Consider the following 24604-nt stretch of genomic DNA (forward strand, 5'->3'; position numbering starts at 1 on the left):
TAGGAAGCAATGGACGTGTATTCGGACACTGTAACAATGACGGATATTGTAAAAGTATTAACATAACAATTAAAACCCCAGACAACGATCAATGGTTAGCAGGAAAATATTGGGCAATTAGATATTGGGAACCAGAGGGAGACAGAGGAGGAATCTTTCAAATAATGAAAAGACCGATGTCTCACGATCCCTTACCAGTAGGACCAAACTCAGTCCTAAATTCACCCATTTTTCCTAAGAAAAGGATGGTTCCCACAAGTGTCACAACCATTCGTCCAAACTTTTTATCAGTAACAGATAGAACAACTAAAGACATGGTGACTGAGTACTCTTTAGTTAGGGATTCAGGAGTGTCAGAATCTAAAGACCCCTTATGGGATTTAATGCGAGCCTCTTATCGTACCCTTAATGAAAGTAAACCAAATTTAACTAAGGAATGCTGGTTATGTTACAATATTAGACCACCATATTTTGAGGCAATCGGAATACCAGATAGGATTCAATGGTCTAGTGGTTCAAACCCACAAGAATGCCAATGGGATGACCAGAGGAACCATACACAAGGAATTACTATTCAATTAGTAACAGGTCAAGGAAAATGTATAGGTACAGTTCCCAAAAGGTATCAGCCCTTGTGCAACCAAACAATCACTAACACCAATATAAAAAGACACAAGGATCAAAATGACAAATGGGCTATCCCGACACCAGGAGCTAAGTGGGTTTGTTCAGACATCGGAGTAACGCCTTGCCTATCCTTAAACGTGTTTAATCAATCTCAGTTTTGCATACAGGTGATTATTGTTCCTCTGAGGAGGTGTTACGCCACTTTGAAGGAGACCTGAATAGACAAAAACGAGAGCCAATTACAGTGATAACCCTAGCTACTCTGCTGATAGCGAGCGGAGTTGGAGCAGGTACAGGCATAGCCTCCCTAGTAAAAGGTCAGGAATTACAAAGTTTGCAGATGGCTGTAGATGAGGATTTAGCAAAAATAGAACGATCAATACAAAATTTAGCCACTTCAGTAAAGTCTTTATCAGAGGTAGTGCTGCAAAATAGAAGAGGATTAGACCTATTGTTCTTAAAGGAAGGAGGGTTATGTGTAGCTCTAAATGAAGAATGTTGTTCTTTTGCTGACCATATGGGAATAGTCCAGGACACCATGTCTGAACTCCGGAAAAGGTTAGATCAACGTAAAAAGGATCGTGAGACGGGTAGATCGTGGTATGAAAACTGGTTTAATGTTTCACCTTGGCTAACTACTTTGTTATCTGCTTTAGCAGGACCGCTTATTATATTGATTCTGGGACTTATATTTGGACCTTGTATAATACGCTATATTTTACGCTTTATTAGAGAACGGTTCGACATAGCTAAATTACTTATTTTAAGGTCTGAGGTAAAATATAAAAGTGTATCTATTAATGAAGAAATAGATGATGAAGATTGTTGTGAATGCGTTATACCATGTAAGAATTATGATTGTAATTGTGAGATATTATCCTGTGAATGTTGTGATAAATGCTGGAATTGTGGAAGAAGGCTTGCTTGCAGTGCTAGGAATGAAAGTAGCGTCTAATAAACAATAGTAGGATAAAAAGAAAAAGGGGGGATTGTGAGAAACTATGAGTTAAGTATATTGTTTATTAAGACTTAAAGATAATAAGAGGAGGGGAGATCGTTCATGGAATTATGTGTTGCTTGTGCACACATGGCCGACGCTGCAGATCACAAGATATCCCAAGAAAACAAACAGAAGAAAAACAACTCCATATAAGGATATCATCGACGACCAGAAGGCAGAAAACGACCCCCTAACAACAACTAGCACATGCGCAGAGTATCTCCACCACTCCAGACCGCAGCAACAGTTGAAACATAGTATCTTCACCACTCCATGAACGCGGGAAAAAAAATGTATAAAAAGGGACAGTTTGTTCTCCTCAGTACGGCAGTTGGTGGAGCACAGACTGCCCTGTCGTCCAGCGCTGTTTTTGCTCATATTCTACTTGCTATAATTAATAAAATTTCAATTGGAGTTCGACCCATTGTAGTCTCGATTTATAACAGTGTTCACGCAGCTGCGGCAAGTCCTCCTCACAAGTCCCACTCCTCCTCACCAGGTCCCTTCTTAAATGCGTTATCGCAGAGGTGGAGCTGCTTGGCTCGGCCCTGCTGCAGAGGTAGGGCCTGCTTGGAGCCGGGGGAGCTTGGAGAAGCTTCTCAGAGAGGGCCAGCGCTGTCGCCCCCTCCCCTGCTACCAAAAAACCCCACTGCTCCCTCAAAGCCAGGACAAGCTGGTACAGCAGCAACCACGGTGGGCGACAGGAGCTGGAACTGGGGAAGGGCAATGCCCTTTGGCTACTACTGTAGCAGCACCATCTGCAGCAACCTTCATGTCACACCTCCAGAGGTGACTCTGAGGGGAACTTTGAAAGCAGAGGCGCTTTGCCGCTTGTGCGTTCGAACTTTCCCCGGGGAAGCGGAGCAGGCTGCGGGGCCAGCGAGGCCCGAAGCCCACGGCCATGGCGCTGGGCAGCCGGCCAAGGCCAGCCCGCGAGGAGGGAGGTCTGGGGAAGGTGCTGCCAAGCCCCGGGGAGAAGACAACCCTGTGGGCCCGGCGGAAGCCAACAAAGGAGCGTGGAATCTCCCAGGGCAGAGATTAACAGTCAACTTTATTGGAGCGGTGGTGGGGGATCAGGGCCAGCAGGCAGGGCCGGCGCAGGGCTGGTCGCGCGTCAGCGTCCGGGCCGGCTGTAAGGGTTCTGGGCCCGACGTCGTAAGCGGGAGCGGTCTCGTCCCCGCACGGGCCCGGGGCGGCTGGGGCGGCGGCTGCTCTGGAGCCGTGCAGAGCTGGGGGTGCTGGGGCTGCCGGTCTCGGGTACCGGGGAGCCACGGGAGCATCCCGGCACCGACTGTGCGGGGCTGCTGCTCTCAGCCCTGGGTGCTGGTGCGTGGCTCCTGCCACGGCCTCTTGTGCGCCGGCTGTAGGGCTTTTGGGCCCGACGCCGCGAGCGAGAGCGGTCTCGCACGCGGTCGGGCCCAGGTGGGCTGGAGCAGCTGCTGCTCTCAGGTGGTGGGGAGCTGCTTTGAGACGGCCCCGATGCCCCTTGGCCACCAGTGCTGCTGGGGCTGCTACTCTCCAGTTCTGTGAAGCTGGAGGAGGACCCTGATGCCGCCGTGGTGCTGGTGCTGGGGCTGCTGGACTCAGGGACAAGCGAGCTGTGGGACCGTCCCCGTGCCAACTGTCCTGGGGTGCTCCTCTCAGCCCTGCGTGCTGGTGCACTGCTCCTGCCACGGTGTCTTGTGGGCCGGCTGTAGGGTTTTTGGGCACTACGCCGTGAGCGAGCACGGTCTCGCACAAGGTCAGGCCCAGGTGGGCTGGAGCAGCTGCTGCTCTCAGGCACTGGGGAGCTTTGGGATGGCCCCGATGCCGCCTGGAGACCAGTGCTGCTGGGGCTGCTGGTCTCTGGTGCTGGAGAACTGTGGGATGGCCCCGATCCTGACTGGCTCTCGGTGATGGGACCCGCCACCTCCGAGCTGCCACTGGAGGCTGTAAGGGGGAGCAGGAAGGTCACGGGCACGGCCCCCCAGGCCCGCGGCAGGAGAGGCCAGAACTGTGCCCCCAGCCCCCCTGGAGCAGAGGGGCTCTGCCAAGCCCAGAATGGGCACCCGCTGCCAGGCCTCGCCCTGGGGGCACCCGGGTGCTTTGCCTCTTACCGGTGCCCAGGCCAGCACAGCTGTTGCACTCCCATCTGGCTGCGCCGGTCCCCAAGTGGGAGCATCGTCTGTGGGTGCCCTCGGCAGCGCAGGAGCAGCACAGGAGCAGTTGCCAGGGCCTGGGGAAACAAACGGGTGCGTGGCTGTGAGGACAAAGTGACCGCAGCACGGGATTGTCCGGCAGAGCTCTTGTTCTCCGTCCCTCCGCTTCGAGCCCTTGGCGAGACAGAGATCCTGGGCAGAGCCCAGGTTGCCGCTCGGGCAACTTACCCCTGTCGCTTTGTGTGCTGCCTGCCTCCTGGGCAAAGGCACTCACGGGCATCGCAGCGGCTGTGCCTCTCATTTTGCTCATCATCTGCGTGCCCATTCTCCCATGATGGCAATCTGAAGCACAAGGGAAAAATGCTGCGCCCCTGCTGCCCCGGCATAAGGCAGAGGCAGGGCGTCCCTGCTCTTCCCCCCCTGCCCGCTTTCTGACTCCTGCGTGAAGCTGAAGCCCAGGCTGAGGGGAGAGAGCGGAGGGCCGGGAGCGCAGGGGCAGTCCCTGGCACGGCACAACGCTGGCACCCTCCTGTCTGGTGGGGCGGGCAGGACACCAACCTGAAGATGATTCGGATGCCCATGGTGAACATCTCCATGAGAAATGCATGCTCATCTCTACAGAGAGGGCACTGGAAGAAAATGCCGGCGCACGCAGCCTGTCCCTGCAGGGGAAACATGAGGAGCAGGCGTGAGGCCTTGGTGCTGCTGAGCGCCCGCCGTGCCCCCCCCGTGGGCGAGGGAAGGGCTCCTACCTGGATGCAGGCCCTGTGGAACCAGGCGTGTTTGCACGCTGGGCACACCATGGTGCCGTAGGACTTCCTGTCCTCAACAGGGTCCAGGCAGATGAGGCAGGCAGTGTTCTCCCCCGGAGCTGCCTCCACTGCCTGCTCTGGGCGGTGCTGCCAGCAGAAGGACCTGGGGAGGCAAGAGGAAAGGGAAGGGTGAGGTGAGGAGTGTTTTGGTGGGAATGATGGGTGATAATGTGTGAAGGAATCCCACCACTCGCTCTGTCCATGACTGTCTGCTAGGAAGTGTCACTGTGGGCTTGTTTTATGTTTGCTTATTGATGCTGTCAGAAAGGGGTATAAAAAAGTGGGTGATCATCCTGTGGGAGGGCCGGCTCCCCTTACCTGTAAAGCCCAAAGTACTGCGTGACGCATTCCCCCTCCACGGCGCAGGGGAGGTGGAAGCTGCGGTCACAGCCCTCCTGGCAGCAGGTGATGGCGGCCCCGCTCTCGCCACAGACGAAGCAGCGCTGGAAAGAGCAGAGCAGCCCCCATCAGCGGCAGCCTCAGGGCCTCCACAGCCAGCCCCACGCCTCCGGGCAGGGCGCAGGATGCTGCCCCACTGACGGGTTAGAGCCCGCGGATGCGCCCGGCGCACGAGGCTCCTGTGCTGGGTCTGGGTGGAGGCTCTGTGGAGCTGCTGGGTGCGAGACTTTTGTCCCAGAGCTGCTTGGAAGGGCTGGGATTTCTTTCTTGGGGTCTGGGCTAAGCTCCCACACCGCTCCCGTGGCACCACAGATCTCCCTGAGCTTGTCCAATCCTTACCTGCTGTGATGCCTGCTTGACTGTATGGCGAATATCCCTCAGGGGGAATCCCATCAGGCCCACGTTGTCGGCCTCTTTCTGGAAGAGGCTGTTGGCAAAAAACTGCGCAGGAAAGACAAGACAAGGAGGTGATGAGGAGGAGAGCGTGGCCGGGGCTGCCTGTCGGCAAGCTGGAGGGAGCCCCGGGGGCACTCACCAGGCAAAAGAGATGGGCGCAGAGCCCTCGCTTCTGTAGTTTGTACCCGCAGATGTCCGGATCAGCCTCTGCCCGGCCACACAGCATGCATGCTGGAGGGGAGAGAGCAAACGACAGCGGGAATGAGCAGCTCACCTCTGCAGGGCCGGGGCAAGCGTCCCTGAGGGCTGGCCTTGCAGGCACGGGTGTCCCAGCAGCAGGTGCCCACGGCCCAGCCTGGGCCCCGCTGGCTGCGGCACGGAGGGGCCCTGCCCCGGGGCGCTTGGGGAGCTTCCTGCCTGCCCCTGCCACCGCTCTCGGCCCCACGCTGAGCGCCCCGACAGCCCCTCTGCTATGCTGCGGGAGGGATGCTTTGCTCTCACCTGGCTCCATCGAGTCGTCGGCCTCCTGCTTCCTCGCAGTCATCTCACCCATCAACAGTGAGTGCTGGGAGAGTCGCTGTCCCCGCAGTGCTGGGGTGTCTCTCCCAAGTGCTCCTCGGCTGACTCTGGGGGAGAAGCAGGGCGCGGGTCAGCTTGCAGCAGAGGCCCAGCGCCCCCCGGCACGGGGCCGCCCTCCTCCCTCGGCAGCCCCGCACGAGCCCCGTCCACCCCTGCCCTCCCCTCACCTCACCAGGTCGCGCTGAGGCACAGCCTGAGCCCAGCGATGCTTTATGCAGGCTTGTCCCCCGCGGGTCACAATGGCCACAGTGACATCAGCACCGTTGGCCTGGATGCACCCCAACGACGGGCAGGGACGCCCTCAGGAACGTGCCAGCCCCTCGGAGCCGGCCGCCGCCTCACAGGGGTGGGTGCGAAGTGCCGAGGCGGGGGCCCGAGCCCTCGGCACCCCCGGGAGCGGGGCGGCTGCTCCTGCAGCCAGCGCAGAGCCGAAAGGCAGGTCCTGCGGGGCAGCCGTCGAGGCTGGCACTGTTGGCCGACCGGTGCTGGTCAGGCCGTGCGAGCCCAGGGCTGCAGCCCTGGCCCAGGCTGCGGCTCTGCTCCTGCCCTCGGCATGGGGAGCGCTGCCGGCAGGTCGGGGAAGGGGATCCTTCCTCTCTGCGCCGCAGCGCTGCGGCTGCACCTGCAGGGCTGCCGCCGGCCCTGGGCTCCCGGCTCCAGGGGACAGAAGCCACCTTGGAGCCCGGCCTGGGCTCGCACAGCCCATCCGCTCCGACGCGGCGCGTGGCCAGGGCACAGCACCGGGCCTCAGGACGGCACCTCAGCGTCGCAGGTGGCCCAACATCGTCATCTCCCGAAGTCGTCCTTAGCGCTTTGGTGACGTGCTGCCTCCAGAAGGAAAAGCAGCGGCAGCGCGAGCTGGGGACTCACGGCGCAAACGGCCTGGCTTCCTCCTTGGCAATAAACTGCCTTTCAGAGACAGTGTGAGCCCGTCCTTGGTGGAGCAGCTTTGGAGGCACGATAGAGTGGCAAATGTGAGCAAAGAAAGCAAGGGACCTTTCATCCAAGTAGGTTTCAGCCCTGGGCTCTGCCTTTACCCGTGATTTTAGCGATGTTCCTCCTGGAGGCGTAGGAGGGAAAGTTTTTGGGGTGAGTTTTTGACTCAGCTGTCTGAATTTTGTCAAACTCCTCCCCTGCGCTCCGTCTTTGGCCATCGCCTTCCTGGTCCCAAGGACTGGTATTTCTCCTCTAGGCAGACCCTAGGGGTAGTGGCTACTCACTGGGATAGGCCTGGGCCCCACAGGAACCTCTTCCATCGCAAAGGTTGAACTGCCCAGAAGCCTTGCAGACCCCACGGTCTGGCACCCAAAGGATGGCCTAATATATACGTGAGTTCCATCCAGCCCTATGTGAAAAGTTGTTTTGCTCAGTTTTTCTTTCTCCCCTTCTCATTTCCACATACGACCTGTGCAGGTTTGTTTTTTTTTTTTCTGCTTTGCCTGACTCTATGCTTCTTTGGCCTGATGTTTCACTCTGTTGGCTGTTTTGTACAAGAGGTAGGGCTTTTGCCTTGTAATATTCCTTGGAAAAAGCAAAACAAATCTATAAGCCATCTGCACTACTGCTATATTTGGCAACATGATCAGGAAACAAAGTGCTGTACGTAATCCAGGATGGCAGCTCTAGGGGCCATCTAGTCCAAGAGCCTGGTCAAGCAGGGTCCCTTGGAGCATGTTGCAAAGTTGGTGTTTGGCTGTCTCCAAGGCACAGTGGGTGGCAGGAGGCCAAGTCCATCCCTGCCCCTAACCGGGGTGCACGTAGACCAGCAGTGCTGATGTTCCCGTGGCAACTGTGACCTGCCTGGGGTAAGCCGTGACAAAGGGCTTGGGCCATGTCTCAGTGCAAGCTGAGAAGGGGAGAGCGGGGAAAATGGGGCTTGTGTGTTGCTGAGAGTGGGCCCAGAAAGCGGGCAGGGGGGGAAGAGCAGGGACGCCCTGCGTCTGCCTTATGCCGGCGCAGCAGGGGCTCAGCAATTTTCCCTTGTGCTTCAGATCCCCAGCATGGGACGACGGGCACGCAGATGATGAACAAAATGAGAGGCACAGCCGCTGCGATGCCCGTGAGTGCCTTTGCCCAGGAGGCAGGCAGCACACAAAGCGACAGGGGTAAGTTGCCCGAGCGGCAACCTGGGCTCTGCCCAGGATCTCTGTCTCGCCAAGGGCTCGAAGCGGAGGGACGGAGAACAAGAGCTCTGCTGGACAATCCCGTGCTGCGGTCACTTTGTCCTCACAGCCACGCACCCGTTTGTTTCCCCAGGCCCTGGCAACTGCTCCTGTGCTGCTCCTGTGCTGCCGAGGGCACCCACAGACGATGCTCCCACTTGGGGACCGGCGCAGCCAGATGGGAGTGCAACAGCTGTGCTGGCCTGGGCACCGGTAAGAGGCAAAGCACCCGGGTGCCCCCGGGCGAGGCCTGGCAGCGGGTGCCCATTCTGGGCTTGGCAGATCCCCTCAGCTCCAGTAGAGACCTCTCTGCGCTCTGCCCTACCGCATGCCGGCCACCGGGACATAAGTATAACACCTGATATGTAAGAATACTAATGTAAGAAACCCACAATACCATCAACATTTCTCCTTAATGTTTGTTAATGTACACATTCAATTAAAAAGTAGAAAAAATCAGTTCTTTGAAGAAATAAAAATCTACCTGTGGTATAAGTCTTCCTTGTTATATATGTATTTTCATAAACTTCTGGTAAACTTTTACTGTGGAAATAATGCATCCCACATGTGTCTGTAGGAATCTCAAGCATAATCTAATCTGTAGCAGGTTCAGCAGTATACAATTTACGTAGTCATATAGCCACGGGGCTTTCTGCTCTTTCCTAACCCTGTTCAGCACTGCTGCCTGAGAAGACAGCAAAATAACCTGTAGTGCCTTTGTTATATGATCCAATTCTCAAAAATCTTGTAAAGCTGCGTGTCACGTTTAAACCATCTAGAGAGAACACCCAAACTGTGGTACAAACATTGAACTGACACAGTAAACACGTACCTATATTTAGAAAGAAAGTTCAACAGTCTTTCCCAATATTATTTCATACTATATATTTGAATGACTAGAATTTCAGAGGTAACATTGTCTGCAAACTCTTAAAAGAAGAAACACGAAACATTTCTGATGAGAAAGGTAAGAAAGATTTATTGTTTTGCTTTCACTTTCCTTCTTGCATCCTTATGCTTCTTTCGGCATTCCTGGAAATAGTGAAATTTTAACATAATATTATGAGAAGTTTCTAAATTCACCTGTTTGTCTCACGTACTTTTTTTACATGCAGTAAGTAACTGGTCCTGTACAATACAAAGATTTCGTCATGTACCTGGCTAGATATCACAACATTATACACACTTCTACAAGAAACATTTTTAGTTCCCTGGCAATTATAAAGTTTTAAGCCCTTTTAAAGGTCCTGAATTATTTTTTAATGCAAACTAAGCAATTAAGTCGCCATATTCTGTCCTCATGCTGAGCTTTCAGCTGCAGTTACCAAGTAACAGATATTGAAATACTCACCTCAAGCAATAATCTACGTCTGTCTTCCCAACCATCTTTTTCTTCACTGAGGTCTACTGATCTACAAAATAGCTTAGGGCCCTCTGTTCAAAACAAAGAACAAATTAATATGGTTAAAAACTTATGAATATGATGTTGTTTCTAAATCTCATAAGCAACACAGCAAAAAAGTTAGAAGGCCTCTTCTCCATATTCCTCTTGCCCCCACAACATGGTTGGCTCAAACAGAAATGTTATGTATTACAGTCTTGTGTACTAAGAAAAATTAAAGGCAGTAGCTGTTTTCCTTAATATGATGAAACATAAATTGCAATGAAACAACATCTGTTTCATTAAAAGCTCAGCACCATTATCCCATATCTCCCATGAAAATGTATGCCTGCTACAGATTCAGAGCTGAATTTTAACAGGCACTGTAAATCAGACAGGCTGGAAGATTACAATAACTATACTAATACGGTAATTTTTACACATGCATGTAATGATAGCTATCGAACATCTCAGGAAAGCAATGTTATTTAAGTCTGTCCTGATAATCTATTGTATAAAATATCAAAAACAATTGTTTTGGTGGCCTGTGGGTTGGGCTTTTTTTTTTACCCTCTTGTTTTTTATTTGTTGTTTTTTTGTTTGTTGTTTTTTAACAATGAAGTTGGTTATATTCACAAGAAAAAAACCCCACATTATTTTGGATCAAGAACCACGTCGCTATGTGTGATAGCAATATTCAATATTCTTGAGAATAACACCAGAAACAGAAAAAAGTTAGAGATCATACATGTATATGCCTGAAAGAATACAACATGTCTAGGAAGCCCTAAACGACCAGCCACATATTAGGCAATCATCTGAAAACAAGAAAGCAAGGTAACTGTTCAGCATTTATTTTACTAGGACTTTCTCATGGGATATACCACCACAATTTATACCACAAGTAATGATAGAAATTTGCAATTTTACTTTTTTTTCTTAAAACCTTCTCATCTGTGTTTTATCAACAAAACATTATTAACTAAGCGGTACTTTTTTCTCATTGAATTTCAGTAGGAGTTAAAAAAGGGTAAGTAAATTCTGTTGCACCTCTTAGTCGTTCGTCATCTCTGGAGAAGAAGAAAAATCTAACACTTTCTGTCTGTGGTAAAGAGAAAAGCCTAGAGAAACACAAAGGCATTTTAGTGTCATAAAAGTTACTGTCAAATTCCATTAATACAAATTAAAGCTGTAATGCTTCAGAGAAATACTATGTATTGAAGAACATCAGTGCATAGTAACCAAATATGTAAGAAAACTTCATTTGACTTTTGGCTGAAGCCACTACCCAGTTAAGTTCTCATGCACTGAATTAGAAACTCAGCTTTTATACTCAACTTCAAACCAAGTGTGGTATTGGGATTTTTGACTATTACATTCTGTGCAACAAGGAATCGTTTCCTAATACTTCCATTGTTCAGAGATGTGGAATGAAGGTGTTAATTTCCTATGACCTGAGTGCCTCTATTAATTTTCTCATGGCACCAACTACTATAACCAAGTAGACAATATACAAATACAACTTGCATTTCTTTGTCCCTTTCATCTTCTGATGCCTCTGGTTCATCATCACCCTCAGAACTGCTGTCTTGGAAACGTGGATCTTCTTGCCATGTGACTTTTACAGGTTTTATTGTTTCAAGTATGTAGGGCTCTGCAATAATATCACAGTTAAAAAGAAAAATAAGCATCAGATTATTGCTCTACTTGCCAGTAAAAATTTCTACTTCAGAGTAAAATACTCAAATTGGAAAAAACAGATTTAACAAAGAGAAAAACCTCCCCTTCCAGCTTTTTTGTCACCCTCTGGGCATGTACGAATTTAATTTGCTTTCTCATATGTCATAAACTCACCCTCAAAATTCACAACTAGTATCATCACATCTTAGGGACAAAGTGCAGGAGTCCTGAAACTTCTTGTTAGCGTCCAGGGTTCCATCAAGTCACTCCAACCTAACAATCATTATCAACCGAGTTGGGAGCAATTGTATCTATTCATATTTTCAGCTTGCAAAAGTTGAAATAAAAGCTTGCTTTCACTGTGCACTATCTTAATAAGTTCCTTTGCAAAAAACTCCTAATGCCTTAGCTTACTCTTTCTGTGTGTTTAAGCTATGTTGTTTTCATGTAGGTATTCCTGCCTATAGCATACACAGCCAGTTGCCAGAAGCCCGGTTTACCTATGGTAACTTAAAACACATACCTGAGTCCTTACTACTTCACATCTTCAAAAGGACTGAGGTTACAAACTTACAGTACCCTTTTCTGTTAGTGTCTAAGCATAGTACTTGTCTGGATAACCAGTCTAGAGAAGACAGCTCCTGTCCTGCCTCTCTCTGGCAATATAAAAGTTTCTAAACCCAACAGTCACTAGGCTATGAAACACAAACAGTATTTTATTCCAGAGAAAGATCACAAAATTCTACTTTGGAAAAAGTGAGCATTTGCAAGTTTAAATTGTCCACACAACACCCATAGTTTGTGCTCAAAAAAAAAAAAAAAAAAAGACAGTCCACATGTTCTCTCTTTGTGCTTTCCACATGACACACATGATGTTCAGTCAGGTTAATCAAAACCAACAGAAAATAATCACAAAAATCACCTATGCAACTGTGGTACGTGCAATGGAGAGAGACCTACCTTTTGGTTTATGCCAATACAGCAGCCAGCACAGTGGCCCTACTGCCACCAAACAGGATTCTTATGCAATATAAACCAATAATTATTCATAACAGCAAATATAAGGCACAGCGCTCAAGTGTGGTTCTCAGTGCTAAGGTCTTTGTGGACTCTGAAATACATCTCTGCTCAGACATTTTCCCCTTTGTTCTAGAGATCTCTTACATATTCTGAAACCTGTATTACGGCATTCAGAAGACACTGAATACTTTCTGAAGTCAGCAGAAATGTGAGGGTTTGTTTTTTTTTTGGTATTACAGTTAACTTCACACTGTGTCTTTTATTTCCTACATTACTATTTATTAAGTTACTTAATTTCTGATTTTCAAATCCTGATTTCCTAACATTTGATTTTATCTTATGTTAGGACACCCCAGTCATCATGTCATTCAGTTTCAATTTTCTAAAGGTACAATAATAAAACTAAGTACATAATTACATGTTCTTGGATCTTGGGGTCAACTCCAGACTTTTTTTTTGCTCATTATACTATCTCAATACCATTTTATTTAAAATCGTGTTGGTTTATATGAAATCTGATTTGGCTTGTATATTATCCTTTTCCCTGTTTATTTCAGAAATTTAGTGTATGACAGCAAGCTTTTCCATCACTGTTCTAACAGCAATTAAATAATAGTTCCTCTCAAAACATCCGTTTCAGAATTCCTGGGATGCAAGCATGAATTAACTGTGATTTAACTAGAACAATCTTGGCAAGTATCGAGAAGATCAGAACAATTTTGCATAATTACTTACTTTTGTCTCTGAAAATCTCCTGGATTCTGAATTTCTATACGCTATATTACTCTACAGCGTCTAACTTAAGCTACTCATTAGAAATTGTACTATTATATATGTTCTGCTGTTACCTTCTTTTATGCCTGACTCCTCCATGTCTCCAAAGAAGGAAAATGTGAAACCACTAGACTCCTGAGCTATGTTACTCCCAACGTTAAGTCTCAAATGGTCAGGTGGGGTAGAGTTGTCTGCATCATCTTTGTCCCAGGGTATTTCTTCTTTTTTTTCTGATACCGTGTTTGAAGATCTGAACAACTCTTTTAAATCAGCAGCAATATCATAATACATTTCTTTAGACACTTCAGGCAGTTTCTCACTCTCTTCCCTCTTCTTCTTCCTTTTAGCTTTACTGAAATGAGATTGTTAAAGGATAGTAACACAGCACATGTATTTTTAAAAGAAAGGTTCCCTAAGAGGCAACCTTGCTATTAATGTCATCTGACACTTACCTAAGCACATTAACGAGTTTTAAGGTTTGGGTGGTGGTTTTTTTTTTTTGTGTGGTTTTTTTTTTTTTTTGTTGTTGTTTTTTATTCCCCCCACCACCACTTGGTTGGATATTTTTTTCTTCTTTCTTAATAATTCCAGGTTCTGGGAATAAGATATTTCCTATTGCCAGAAACAGGTTTATAGGGCAGCATGACTATCCCTTTGGTTTGGACATTTGACATATTTCATTTTACCTTCTGCAATTTACCCATCCTTTGAGGCTAAGCAGTGGAGAAACATCTGAGGTTTGACTCTAAAGGCAAGAACAAGTCTACTTTATAATTAACCACATCCTGACTTTCACTTAATATGTAATAGCATATAAATTAAGATATTTACAACAGATTTATTTTCTGGCAGAAGAAATGTTAAGAGCTAGGGTTTTTTCCTCACAGATTTGCAGATCTTAAAGTCCATGACTTGAAGCAAAAGGATAGCCTGAAGGTGAGAAAGGCAGAAAAAAATGGAGTGCAGAGAGTAAATGGACTAGAAAGAAAAGATGATATTACACAGTGTTTTTAGTGCTCACAATTCTTATTATATCTTGCTTTTAGCAACAACAGAGAGAACTAAAGAAAAAACAAAGCAATCTGCATTGTTTCAAACTCAGTCTTCTGCTATAACCATCTCTCCACAGGAAGAAACGTCACAGTTACAGTTATCGAGCTGTATTATTACCTCTCTTTTTCTGTAGCACTTGGTTTCCTTTCAAATACTGCATGGTCCTGTCTTGTGGGATCATAGCGGAGGGCATTAATATCTCTACAAAAATAGAAAGGGAAAAAAACCCCATGAGACATTCTAAATGCTCACCTGAAAGCTACCCTAAACCTTTACAGTCAGATTCAAATTCACGTTGACTTCTTTATCATAAAAGCTCCAAATCAATCCAAAACCTCACTGACATCTAGAAAGTACCTGCTAGTCAGTGTCCAGGTCAGGAAAAATTATAAACAGAAGTTGCTTTCATCAAGCTGTAATATTTCATATAAAACATGGAGCTCAAGTTGTATGTGTTCATGCAGTGAGTTTATATCTGCACCTGATTATCTTTTGAGCAGCTATATCAATATAGCTATCCATATCTACTTATCTATATCTATTTCTTCTAGTACCAGACTATTTGCATTTATGCAATGTTTAAGGAAAAAAAAAAAAAAAAGAAAAAAACAAAACCCCATTATGCCCACCTTTCAAAATGTAAACATTTCGGGGACTTGCAGCTAAAGCAGTCTAAGGTTTAGGCTGACCCCAATACTAGTGTAGCAAAGCCCACATTGTGTTATGATAATGCAAGAAGGTAATTGCTTATTTCCTCTCCTCTCCCTAAATTAGTACTTACGGCATAATTTAACTGCCTTCAGATGGTTGCATACTGTATCATTAACTGGGTATTAGAGAACACTGTCAGTCACAAAACTTTTCTCAGATGACCTCTGGAGTTGCACAGATTATTTCCCTCTCTCCTTAGTCTTTAGAAAATACATGAATTTTTGTATAGAAGTCATAAAATTAAATACGATTGTGCAGCAGTCACAATGGTATTTAGTAGTCAGCAGTCAATTGATGCAAATCCAATAATGACTGTTGGTAAAAATGTACTAATTGCACACTATTGCATTACCCTTCATGCCACTAACTTGCACCAGTTCAGTCCACACACCAATTTCTGCTGAAGTGCATAGTTAAATGTCACTATGCTTCCAACAGCACATTTCCAAACTTACCATCCTCTAATGAAGGCTAGAGTATGCCCAACAGCAACATGTAACTAAGTCCTAATCCAACAAAAGAATTCCTCAAAAGCAGAAATACAGATAAATGAAAAAAATAAAAATTCTCCATTGAAAAAAAAAGTTTGATGCTAATCATCTGTAGGCTAGAGAAAACAATAACCTTTTTAACTACTATGGAAATTAAGAGTCTAACTTACCGGTGTACTGCTCAACTCACATATTCTTTGTTTAGACACCTTAAGTTTGTTTCCACAGAGAGCAGAATTATATATTACATACACAATGACTTACTAAAATATTAATTTTCATAATCAACAATCCAATCATTCAAAATCTACTAGAAGAAACTCAAGCAGACATCTGATAATTTTTTCCCTAAAATAATAACTACCAATTGTATGATCTATTGGGACACTCAAGTTGAAAAGCTGCATTAAAGGCTGACTTTAAATGCACACAATAGAGAAAGATACTTTTCTCAGTCAGCTAGGCAGAAATTTTAGTTGTGAAACACTGTCAAAAATTAAGCCTTCCTAAATTTCCTTCTTTTCTGATAATGGATGATTCATACTTGAATTTCTTAGCACTTGCGGCCATTTTAGTTGCCTTAGGGTGTTCCAGGTTGATATTCAAGAGGCTTCCCAGTATTTGCAGATTTTTCTTTTTTTCCGCAGCAAGCTCTTCTTCCTCATCTGCCTTCAAGTTATTTGTCTCTAATAAGAGGAAAGTACATTATTTTTTTCCTGCTATGACCCGAATAAGCTTGTAATATTAGATATATAACATTACTATAATACTAGAAGAGCTCACACGTATCAACACATCACTTACTTCATTGTGAAACTACTTAAAGGCTTTCTCCCTTGCAGTATAGAAAACCTTTCACTAGAAATGTCACAGGCACCTATTTCATGTGAAAATCAGATCAATTATTTAACCCGTTCCCTGCTGATATCACGTAACTGTGCAACTACCCTGCCACTGGTAGATGCTGTACAGAAGATCCAATTAAAGCAACGGAGTAGTAGAACTAGGCAAAAATTTAAGTTTCGGAAACAAACTTTGAATCTTGAAAACTAAATTAACAATTTCATTTTCGTTAAGAGGGGGAAAAAAAAAAATAAAAATTTTTGCCTTGTTCAGATTTTCTTTCTGCTCTTAGAAAAATTAGAAAGATTTCCCCCCCCCAAGCCTGCCAAATCAGCCGTGGACTGCAGGATGAATACAAACCAAACAGTTTAAATATTTTCAAATGTTAATTTATCAATGAAATACATCTCACTCAGCTATTACAAATACTTTTGCAACATACACATTTAAGAAAACACAGCTATCAATATATCAATACTATGTACAGCCCCAATGGAGTTGGCTTATTCTCTTTAAGGAGTCACCAAAGCAGCAGAAATATTCCATAAGTTTCTTCAAACATACAAAATTAAGGCTCCATGATACAGCTCTATTACTATCATTAACCAGGAAATACGAGGTTTACCTTCTTCACTGTCACTCTCAAGGAATCGAGCATCCATGCGAAATCTTTCGTCTGTGCCAAATCGTGATTGCAATTTCAAGAGCTAAACAAAACAGATACTAATAAGCACTGGAGAAGAAAATCATAAACATTCAGTAACTTTTTTTTACTGTAATTACTGCAACATACTAATAACCTTTAATTCTTGATGACTTTTCCAGAAATTTCTTTGTATTCAAAGATGAGAAGATCAGAGAAACTCCTGTTCACCAACACACATTATTTCCTCCATGGCTATTGCTTCCTCTATTTATGAGAATTTGATTTCAAGTTTGTCAAAATCATATTCAGCAAGTACACAAACCTACGTTATCTTCTTCTAAAGTGGCATTATGGAGACTTAGAAGAAAACTAAATTACAATAATGGGGATTCACTCACTTTTTCACCAGATTTGCCTTCAAATTGGGGCTTAATTTTGAATCTCTCACTGTCTGTATCATCTTGCTCATCCTCGCTGCTTTCAAACAGTCTGACCGGTGTTTTAGGAGCCGATTTATCCTTCGGTAAACAAAAAGACAATACAGAAAAGCAGTCGTTTACCTAAGTCTGAGAAGATAAATAAATCAGTACCAATTTTGCTCATGTGCTTTCCAGTTTATCTGAAACGGTAAATTTCTAGAACAACCACCTCACTGATCCATGCGCTTCAAATCTTATACTGTATACACACCTTGTACAATTCTGTTTTACAGATACAAATGTTAAATTTTAGCATAGGTAAAATTTCCATATAAAGGATAACTTGCGTTTTACAGTACGGGAGAGTTAGGTATAAAAATCCAACTTTCCAATTAGGTCAAGGGAGATCAATTTAAAAATACTGATGTCTAATTATGCCCTTTAAGAACAAGCCTCATTTATGGTATCAACTCTAGAACATAGTTTAAGTCAGTTGATAAAAATAAATGATCACAAAAGGTAAGCACTCCATGGCTTCGAAACAATTTTCCATAGAATCAGAGGTTCTTTTAAAGAAAAGGAAAAATACAGGGCAGGGATTCTAAATATAGCGAAGGAGATATATATGTAAAGGAAGTGATAAATGTGATGTGAGGAAAGGGAGAAAAGAAGATTTTAATTAAATTGTGAGAATGGTTCTAATCTTACAACATTTATGGAGAAAAAAAAAACAAACCAAAAGGAAAATGAGTGGTTTAAAGCTTTAGCAGAGATGTGACTATAAACTGTGATGATACAAGAAGACCTATCCCAGAAAAAAAGTACTGAATTGCGCTGAAAGTATGGCAGTAAAATTCTCACAATTAGGTAAGGTATAAAGAGCAAGTCCTATACAACTTCTTTGGACCCTAACATCACTTTAAAAACAAGACATTGCATTAATACACATTCTTTGTCCACAGTGTTGGAAGGAGCAAAGAGTCATTCTGTACAACTCAAGACAAATCTCTTCCACTTCTTTTGACTAAAAGCAGCAAAATATCAAAACTAATTATGCATAAGCCCTAGAACTTAAACATTCTTTTAATCAAAGTTAGAATATTTTTTATACAACTCGCATTATCCTTACAAAATAATCCAAGTTCTGCAGCTTTAATCAGATGCACAGTTAAGTTCTTTGAAACCTGTTTCATGTTAGCAAAAAAGGAAGAATCATTCAGATTAATTCTAACCCTAACTATTTTTTTCTGTCTCTCCACTATGAAAAATAGTCTTCAGAATAAAAGGCACAGTCATATTGATATGGAATTACCTTACAGAATACCGGACTTTTTCCCAATAACACTTACTTCTTCATGCGTATTTTCCAAACTCGCATCTTTCTTCAACATCTCCTCTACTTCAGCTTCACTTTCCAAATCTGAATTGAATACGATGTGTTTATGCTTGCCTGCTGGCTGGCTATCCTATGAAAGAGTGAAATGGTCAAGTCAAACATGTCAAATACTTGGTACAGTCATACATAAGTATCTACAAGACATTTCCATGACATGAAAGGAGGAATCTACTATTCCTCTTGCAACTCCAGAGACACTGCAGGGATTAGATATACATCATTTTGTATACACTCAAAACTGGCAATGTAATCAGAAATTCCAGAATACGATTTTAAAATATCTTAAACCACATCTATTAATTTCATTTTTTCTTTTACTGCATACTATTCAGACAGAAGTTAAGAGTGTAATTACCAAATTTGAAAGAGCTCCTTGAATGAGTTTCTTCTGTAATTCTCTCTCTTTCTGTCTCTCTTCTAGAGCTGCCAGCCTCCTCTGGTTATCCTGCAACTGTTTCTCTTTTGTACTAGTTTCCTTTGAAACAGTAGCACGAAGACAAAACTCCTTATTTTCCAAAAGGCTTGTCTTCCCATTCTCACATTTACTAGCTTCACATTCTAGATTTTTATTGCTTACATCTCTCCTCAATTTTTCTGAAAGTGATTTTGGGCTCTTCAGCTGTCGTTTAACATGTTTCTGTGACACTGCAGCATTACTATCCACGTCACTGCTCTCAGCTTCACTATGATCTGTACTAGGAGCAGCATCTCCACGCTTTGAATTTTGGTTGTCTTGTAAAGAACTCACACCTCTCTTCTTTCCTTGTAAACGTGGCCTGGAAACAGGCTGATCTCTCTCATCTTCTAAGGAGGCAGCATCTGACACTTCCTTGTGCTGTTCACAGTGCGCATTTTGTCTCTTTTTACCGCTGACTTCAAGTGAATACAATGGAGAGTTCTTAGACTGTCTTTCAGATGCCTCCTTCCCACGATAAGAAATACGAGCTTCCAGACCTAAACTTCCTACAGATCTCTTCTTTAAACCAGTGCTGTCCTTAGTTAACTCTTTTTCACAAAGGGACCCCATTCCTCTGAAGGGCTGATATTTGGAACGCGAATGATTTTGTGTCTTGGAGCTTTCTTCATCAGCGTTCTCCCCTGCTAAAAGTGCAGCAACTATATCTTCAGGACAGACACATTTTTTTTTAACTGCAGGGTGAAATTTAGAAAGCTTTGTTTTATTTACACTACCATTAGAATTTTCTTCAACACTGCACTGACTAGAACTCTGTGTACTATCCGATTCTTCTACTGGTGTCCCAGTGTTTTCAGTAGCTAGTGCTTTTAAGTCATCTAATGTAAGGTCTAAGCGGCAACAGTTTTGCATCGTTGATTCATAATCAGAACTGATTTCAGACTCCCCTGTCTCAGACTCTGAATAAGAGCTTTCACTATCACCTGTCTTTGTCGTACTGTTAACTGCTGTACTCTGCAAGAGAGCAACTTTGGAGTTTTTCCTTTTCCCTTTTCTTTCAATGTATTCTTTTTTTAAATTGCAAGTCTTCAGTGAGGAGTCATGTACCAAATCACATTTTTTGTTAGTTACTATTTCTTTATTTTCCACCTTCATCTGTTTAGCATCTTCTAAAATCACAGTCTCCCTGCTACTTTGATCTAGAATTTTACTTTCAGCAATAATTTCATCTGTATCTGCTGAATCATAATCATTATCGCATTCCATAGTCTCTTTCTCTCTGTAATTTCCTTTGACAGCTTTCCTCATGGCATCTGGATTGCTTACAGACCAGTGACTATTATATTTTAATTCAAAATTATCCCCAACAATTTCCAACTGGTCACTTTCAGTCTCAATATTTTCATCTTTCTGTATTTCTATCTCTTTCTTCACCATTGCTCTGATTTCCTCTTCAGAATCAATGTCACTATCAGAAACACTCATATTATTTTGAGCTGTAATTCCAGAAACATTGCTTTTATCTGATGAGTAACCTCTCCCTGATATTTTACTATTAAGAATCCTTGATGGAGGCAATTTAGACTTCTCACTGAGTTTGGATTTTGATCTTTGATCTAGATGTGGTAAGCTTGTGTTTTGTGAATGTGACTGACACCCAGAAGAAAGAACCACTGCTCCATTCAGAGTCTCACTGCCCAGTTGCCTCAGCTTTTTAGGTGGGTTCTTAGTTACAGGGAACTCTCCTTGCCGCTTCTTGTTGATGCTGTTATCTCTCCCTTCTAAGTGCCAAGTAAGCTCAGATATGGGAGCTACATGCGTCCAATCTGGCTCCAGCTTTCTAAGGTTATGGCAATATTTTGATGGGTCATATTTCACAATGTTAGTCTCAGTTAAGGAATTAAAACAAGATGAATTTTTCTTCAACCAGATTTGCAGTCTTTGTGAACAGGCTAAATTCTGTGTGCAAGGACAACAAAGAGTCTTTTCTAATGTTATGACCATAAGCTTTGAAGCAACTGATTTGCAGTTTAAGGAATTTATTCAAATCATGCAAACTTACTGCAAGATTTACTTAGGGGATTCAGTAAATCAAGTATGACATGGTAGTCAACATTAAGACCGTTAAGCAAACGTTCCCCTGTATGACAAAAGAAAGAAGGGAATTGTACCTATGCTCAACCACTAGGGAAAGGATATTTTATTTTTTTGTTGATTCCTAAGGTGCAGGATAGGCAAGACTCTGCCAAATTTACCAACAACCCATTTCTGAAAGAAAAGAAAAATAATCAGTGTTAAACAAAAAAGGAATGGAAGTAAACCTGGAATAAAACAAAATGTATATTCTTGGATAACAGAAACACTAATAAAAAACCATCTGACGAGTTTCTTTTTTTGCTTACTCTCTTAGTGAAATATATTTGTAGTGTGCAACTCAGCCAGCTTCCTTCCCAAAAAAAGAACAAATCAAAAGCATCCAAAAAACCAAATTTCTATGACCTGCAAATGATGAGTGACAATGAAGAGCGGATTTTCTTTACAAGTAATACTTTTAATATAATGCTGCTAGTTTATGAATTAACAGTGGTAACCATACAGACAAGATCACTTCTTATTTTGCCCTCTTCCCCTTTCCCACTAAAAAATTAAAAATCCTCCCATCACCCTCCAGAAGCATTCTGTGATTAGCAAATAATTTTGAAAACTTCATAGTAAATATACTTTTTGTTGCCTAAATTTGCACATTCAGTGATTTTATTCTAAATCTTACTGTGAGCATGTGTAGACCCTGATCCTGAGTGTGCTGAAGCACAGAGATTAGTTCCTGACAACCCAGCCATCAAAAATGTGTATGCTGCATAAAAATAAGACACACATTTTCTTTACATGCTTTTAAGGGTGACACAAAGATATTCCCAACGTAAATGAGTAACAAAGCATTTACTAATTTAACGATCAAGATTATTTCTAGTCACTGCAAAGAACAGGAGGATTCTACATGTCCACATGTAAGGTATTTCTTTAGACTACTTTTCAGAAGTTGGACTGCCAGACTTAATAAAAGTTTCTTTACATCAAGTATAGAAATTTGACATAAATTTTGGTATAATAAACTTGTGTCCAAATCTGTTGTTTTGGTTTGTGGGGGGTTTTTAATTTTATTTCATTTTTTTGTTTGTTTTAATTCTCTATACATCTATCCCAGCATACCTTATGATCTGGCACTTCTGTACCTGGTACTGCTTTCATGTGAAAGTCTACAACTCCAGCCTTTTTCAGTGATTCTAACAGACATGTCTTGTCATTTCTCCGGAGCTTTTCTTTCTGCAGCTTTAATTCCTCCCTCTCCACAGCAAGCCTGTACCAAAAAGTACATGATATATATGAAAAAAGGTCTGCTTGGATGCTAAATTACATCCAACAGCGAGCCTTTCCCACAGAACAGTAATCATCCACTACTTAAGGAATTAACATATCTGCTACCTTTAAGTCAATAATGATGCAAAACATGTTGCAGTACCTAACATGCATCAACAGTCCACCAATGTCAGTAAAAACTGGAAAGAATAAGAGCGTAGCAGAGGAAAGCACAACCATAATGTTATCAGATAAACAGAAAAATGTTAACTTTAGCAACGACGTACATTTTTTCAATTATTTTTTACCTGTGCAAAAAGCTTTCTTTGGCCAACTCAATTTGCAGTGTCCCCCCTTTCCATTTCGTTTTATTTAAAATTGACACGCCTGGAAAACGGTAAGATGGGAAATGAGTGTTTTCTACATTAAAAACATACACATCTGAATTAGCTATGCCTCCCTTCTATGATAGCTTGAAGATTCTTTAGCATGATCTTATAGTCCATTAAGACTAAATCACCTAAGTTTGTATATGAAATGTCTAATACCCAAATCTTAAACAAGAAGTCTACATCTAAAATTCAAGTTCTGACTTCAAAGGAGTCATTCAAGTCTGTATGGTTCAGTTCAAATACAAACCTCAAAATTCAAATACACATACTCTGAAGTTTTTATACTAGTGTTAGGCAGGCTCTTCTCTACTTCTGTAGTTCAGCTTTCTATTCCTAATGGCAGCCTTCCCTAAACAGGCATATTTACTAAACCCTCTCTTTGGATACAGGCATCTTCACCTACCATTTTGCTTCTACATATTACACCGGTAGTTTTATAACCCTGCCCAAAGTTTTGCAATCTAACTATTTTGGGATTTAAATAGAAACATGCTTTACATAAACTCTCCTGGGTTTCCTCCCACGTCAAATCACTTCTTATGTTTTAATGGAACTGATGAAAGTGTTTGAAGCATGTTTCCCATACCTCTTCATAAAAAGGTTAGGTGTTTTATGAGTTTGTTCTATCTCATACACAAGGAATCTTTTTAATCAGCTTACATCTATTTACTGAAAATTCCAGTAAAGCAACTTCCATAAAATTGCAGCTTAAAGAAAATGGAATAAATATGACAACAGAATGAAAGAGGGCCCTCCTTGACCACATCCTAATTTGACAACATTAGTTGCATTATCAATAACATAACCTCAACCAAAAACATGAATTACTCAAAAAAATGCACTTACACTTCTGAAGATCTGCATCAGAAATGCTGACACTGATGTAAGCAAAAGTTTTCATAGGGTTCCCTGGTCAATGATAAGCGTTCAGTTAATGTCTACATAATTTCAGTGTTCCCTTTAAAACTGAAAATTCAGCTATTTTCTGAAAACAAAGCGTTTCTGAAGCAAAAAATTCCATTTCACACTACACATTGAAAAACAATGCACTTTTAAAGGATGATGCAAAACCGTTACCCTGATCATCTTTTCTGGTAATAATCTCTGCATCCAAAACGTGCCCGAACTTGCCAAATCTTTCTTGAAGCTCATCCTTAGAAACCGTATGGCCAAGCCCTCCAACATATAAGCGTCTGGAAACTTTTTTCTCCTCCATGTTGAGAAGTCAAGCTGTCACTCCTGCAACGCACCATCTGCTTTTCTGTAAGAGGACCATAATAGTTTACTAACACTTACATTGTATGGATTAATGCAATCATAACAATTAATGACGGAACAAACCACTCCATCAGAAGGGCTCCATAAAGTCTCACAAGGACAGCGGTCCTTTGCACCAGTAAACCCGCGCGGCCCAGCCCAGCAATCAGGGTTACAGCACTGCTGGAAGCAACCGCGGTTTAGGCGTTGGCGGTTGTTTTTTTTTTGCTTGTTTATTAAATCTTGAAGCACAGGACCGGCTGCGTAACACCCAGACATAACATTTCTAAGGAGTTTCTAAGCGGGGGGGGGGGGGGGTGGGGGGGGGGTGTCGGAGGAAAAGAAGAGAGGCTGAGGCACGCACAGCACCTCCGAGAACCACCTCCACCTGCCCAGACGCGGCAACTCGGCCCCACGGCGGCCATGTGCGCTGCCTGGAGCGCAACACGTTTATCTTCCCCCTCGCATGCCTTCCCAGCTCTCACTCGGAAAAAGGGTTCCTGCGGCCCCGGGGCTCTGCCTGTCTCCTCGTTTGTGTCGCGTTTGTGTTTCCGGCCGGCCGCCAGTGACGGGCACACGCGGGGTGGGGCTTGTGGCCGCGTACAGCTTGGGCGCAACTAACCAGGCAGAAAAGTAGGGGGGTTTTCTGCAAGACA

At 43.6% G+C, this 24604-nt stretch overlaps 1 protein-coding gene across 7 annotated transcripts; it reads right to left on the bottom strand.

Moving 5' to 3' along the window:
• Positions 1-9069: 9069 nt before the first annotated feature.
• On the bottom strand, positions 9070-24510 carry NOL8 (nucleolar protein 8). 7 transcript variants are annotated; one of them, XM_033003054.1, is made up of 17 exons: positions 24419-24510; positions 23769-23952; positions 23538-23600; positions 22608-22686; positions 22153-22300; positions 21142-21210; positions 18883-20823; positions 18481-18597; positions 17111-17230; positions 16692-16773; positions 15768-15909; positions 14139-14222; positions 13043-13320; positions 11022-11148; positions 10545-10615; positions 9465-9547; positions 9070-9145 (listed from the first exon to the last, which is right to left on the bottom strand). In XM_033003054.1, exons 2-17 carry the CDS (start codon positions 23905-23907, stop codon positions 9092-9094), a joined length of 3597 nt encoding a protein of 1198 aa, XP_032858945.1. In that variant the 5' UTR covers positions 23908-23952; positions 24419-24510; the 3' UTR covers positions 9070-9091. The 7 variants fall into 7 exon arrangements, with proteins under 7 accessions (XP_032858945.1, XP_032858948.1, XP_042655593.1 ...); XM_033003057.2 differs by having other exon boundaries at positions 24434-24503; XM_042799659.1 differs by lacking the exon at positions 24419-24510 and adding an exon at positions 24318-24410.
• Between the last annotated feature and the right edge of the window lie 94 nt (positions 24511-24604).

Source organism: Tyto alba, unplaced genomic scaffold (genome assembly GCF_018691265.1).
Source record: "Tyto alba isolate M040663 unplaced genomic scaffold, T.alba_DEE_v4.0 Super-Scaffold_3, whole genome shotgun sequence".
NCBI classification, from domain to species: domain Eukaryota; kingdom Metazoa; phylum Chordata; class Aves; order Strigiformes; family Tytonidae; genus Tyto; species Tyto alba.

Bases quoted from the DNA above. Each gene is read 5' to 3' on its own strand.
- NOL8 (XM_033003054.1), bottom strand. From the start codon at position 23,907: ATGGAGGAGAAAAAAGTTTCCAGACGCTTATATGTTGGAGGGCTTGGC. The intron at 21,211-22,152 runs GTATGCTGGGAT...CTTTTCTTTCAG, and splicing joins CAGAAGTGCCAGATCATAAG to AAATGGGTTGTTGGTAAATT. The intron at 14,223-15,767 runs GTATGAATCATC...CTATTTTTGTAG, and splicing joins GCAAGTGCTAAGAAATTCAA to AGATATTAATGCCCTCCGCT.